Genomic DNA, 1,851 nt, shown 5'->3' with positions numbered 1-1,851 from the left:
GTGACCACCTAGAGGGGTGGGATAGGGAGGGTGGGAGGGAGGGAGACACAAGAGGGAAGGGATATGGGGATAGATGTATATGTATAGCTGGTTCACTTTGTTATAAAGCAGAAACTAACACACCATTGTAAAGCAATTATACTCCAATAAAGATGTTAAAAAGAAAAAAAAAGAAACAGCCTAAGCGTGTGGTAACTCCCCTGAAAGTATGCTAGACCCTAAAATAGCTTGTCTGCCCTGCTTCCCACTTCAACTGATTATGATCATCTTGCTTGATTAAAAGCAGACATAATAGTAACTGAGAATTTGTTATTAAGCAAATGCTTAATTAAACTGAGATTAGTTGTTAAGCTAGAACTTGAGGCTTAGGAAGAAAAGAAGTGGACATCTCAGATCAAGCTATGGAGAAAGAAAAAGTGTGATTAGAATCAATTATATATTCTGCCCGATGGAAGACCTGATGAATGTCCGAGTCTCTCCAAAGTCCTTGAAACATCAGTGAAGGGAGGGAGCCTGGTGAGACAATGGGCAGCAGGTACTTGGGAGTTGTCTAGTAACTTGGTGGTGGGAGGAGGGACTAGCTCAGGACCCAGGGAAACGTCTGCGCTGGGATTGCTGCCTTCAGAGAGTTGGAGAGGCAAGAGGCTGAGGACTGAAAACGAGACGGGGAGTGATTCTCAGTGACCAGCAGTATCCCAAAGAAAGGAAGCTGCTGGCCTGGACTGCCAGCGATGGCCGGCACTGCGTTGCAGCTCTGAACCCACCACTCTGCCTCCCCACCGTGAGAATTTGAGCTGGAGAGCCAGCATGCCCTGGTAAGTGGAAATACTGCCACTTCAAGACATGGAGTCATCTTTCTCATTTGGAGTGATCCTTGCTATCCTGGCCTCCCTCATTATTGCTGCTAATGCCCTAGTGGTCATGGCTGTGCTGTCGTTGATCCACAAGAATGATGGTGTCGGTCTCAGCTTCACCTTGAATCTGGCTGTGGCTGACACCTCGCTTGGCCTGGCCATCTCTGGCCTAGTCACAGACCAGCTCTCCAGCACGGCTCGGCCCACACAGAAGACCCTGTGCAGCCTTCAGATGGCATTTGTCACTTCTTCTGCAGCTGCCTCTGTCCTCACGGTCATGCTGATTGCCTTTGACAGGTACCTTGCCATCAAGCAGCCCCTCCGCTATTTCCAGATCATGAACGGGCTCATGGCCGGGGCCTGCATTGCCGGGCTGTGGTTGGTGTCTTACCTCATTGGCTTCCTCCCACTCGGGGTCCGCGTATTCCAGCAGACCACCTACAAGGGGCCCTGCAGCTTCTTCGCTGTGTTTCACCCGCGCTTCGTGCTGACCCTCTCCTGCGTTGGCTTCTTCCCAGCCCTGCTCCTCTTTGTCTTCTTCTACTGTGACATACTCAAGATTGCTTCCATGCACAGCCAGCAGATCCGCAAGACAGAGCATGCAGGAGCCCCAGCCGGGGCTCACCGGCCCCCACGGACCCCCAGTGACTTCAAGGCTGTCCGCACTGTGGCCATTCTCATTGGCAGCTTCACTCTGTCCTGGACCCCGTTCCTTATCACTAGCATTGTGCAGGTGGCCTGCCAGGAGTGCCACCTCTACCCAGTGCTGGAACGGTACCTGTGGCTGCTTGGTGTGGGCAACTCCCTGCTCAACCCACTCATCTATGCCTATTGGCAGAAGGAGATACGGCAACAGTTCTCCCAGATGGCCCTGGGAATGAAGAAGGGGCTCGCCGCATTCCTTCTCCTTCTCTCAGCCAGGGATGGTGGCCCACAGGGGCCCAGGGAAAGTGCCCGTCACATCACCACCATCTCCCACTCAGAGCTTGACGGCTAA

The 1,851-nt window shown here is 52.5% G+C and overlaps 1 protein-coding gene across 1 annotated transcript; it reads left to right on the top strand.

The window, feature by feature from the left end:
* Positions 1-777: 777 nt before the first annotated feature.
* On the top strand, positions 778-1,851 carry GPR119 (G protein-coupled receptor 119; the record flags this gene model as incomplete). Its single annotated transcript, XM_079911791.1, has 1 exon — positions 778-1,851. The coding sequence occupies exon 1, from the start codon at positions 844-846 to the stop codon at positions 1,849-1,851; it is 1,008 nt and encodes a 335-aa protein (XP_079767917.1). The 5' UTR covers positions 778-843.

Source organism: Stenella coeruleoalba, assembly GCF_951394435.1.
Source record: "Stenella coeruleoalba genome assembly, chromosome: X".
Taxonomy (NCBI): Eukaryota; Metazoa; Chordata; class Mammalia; order Artiodactyla; family Delphinidae; genus Stenella; species Stenella coeruleoalba.
The sequence above is the reverse complement of the archived record's forward strand: the minus strand, read 5'-3'. Positions and strand labels throughout refer to the sequence as shown.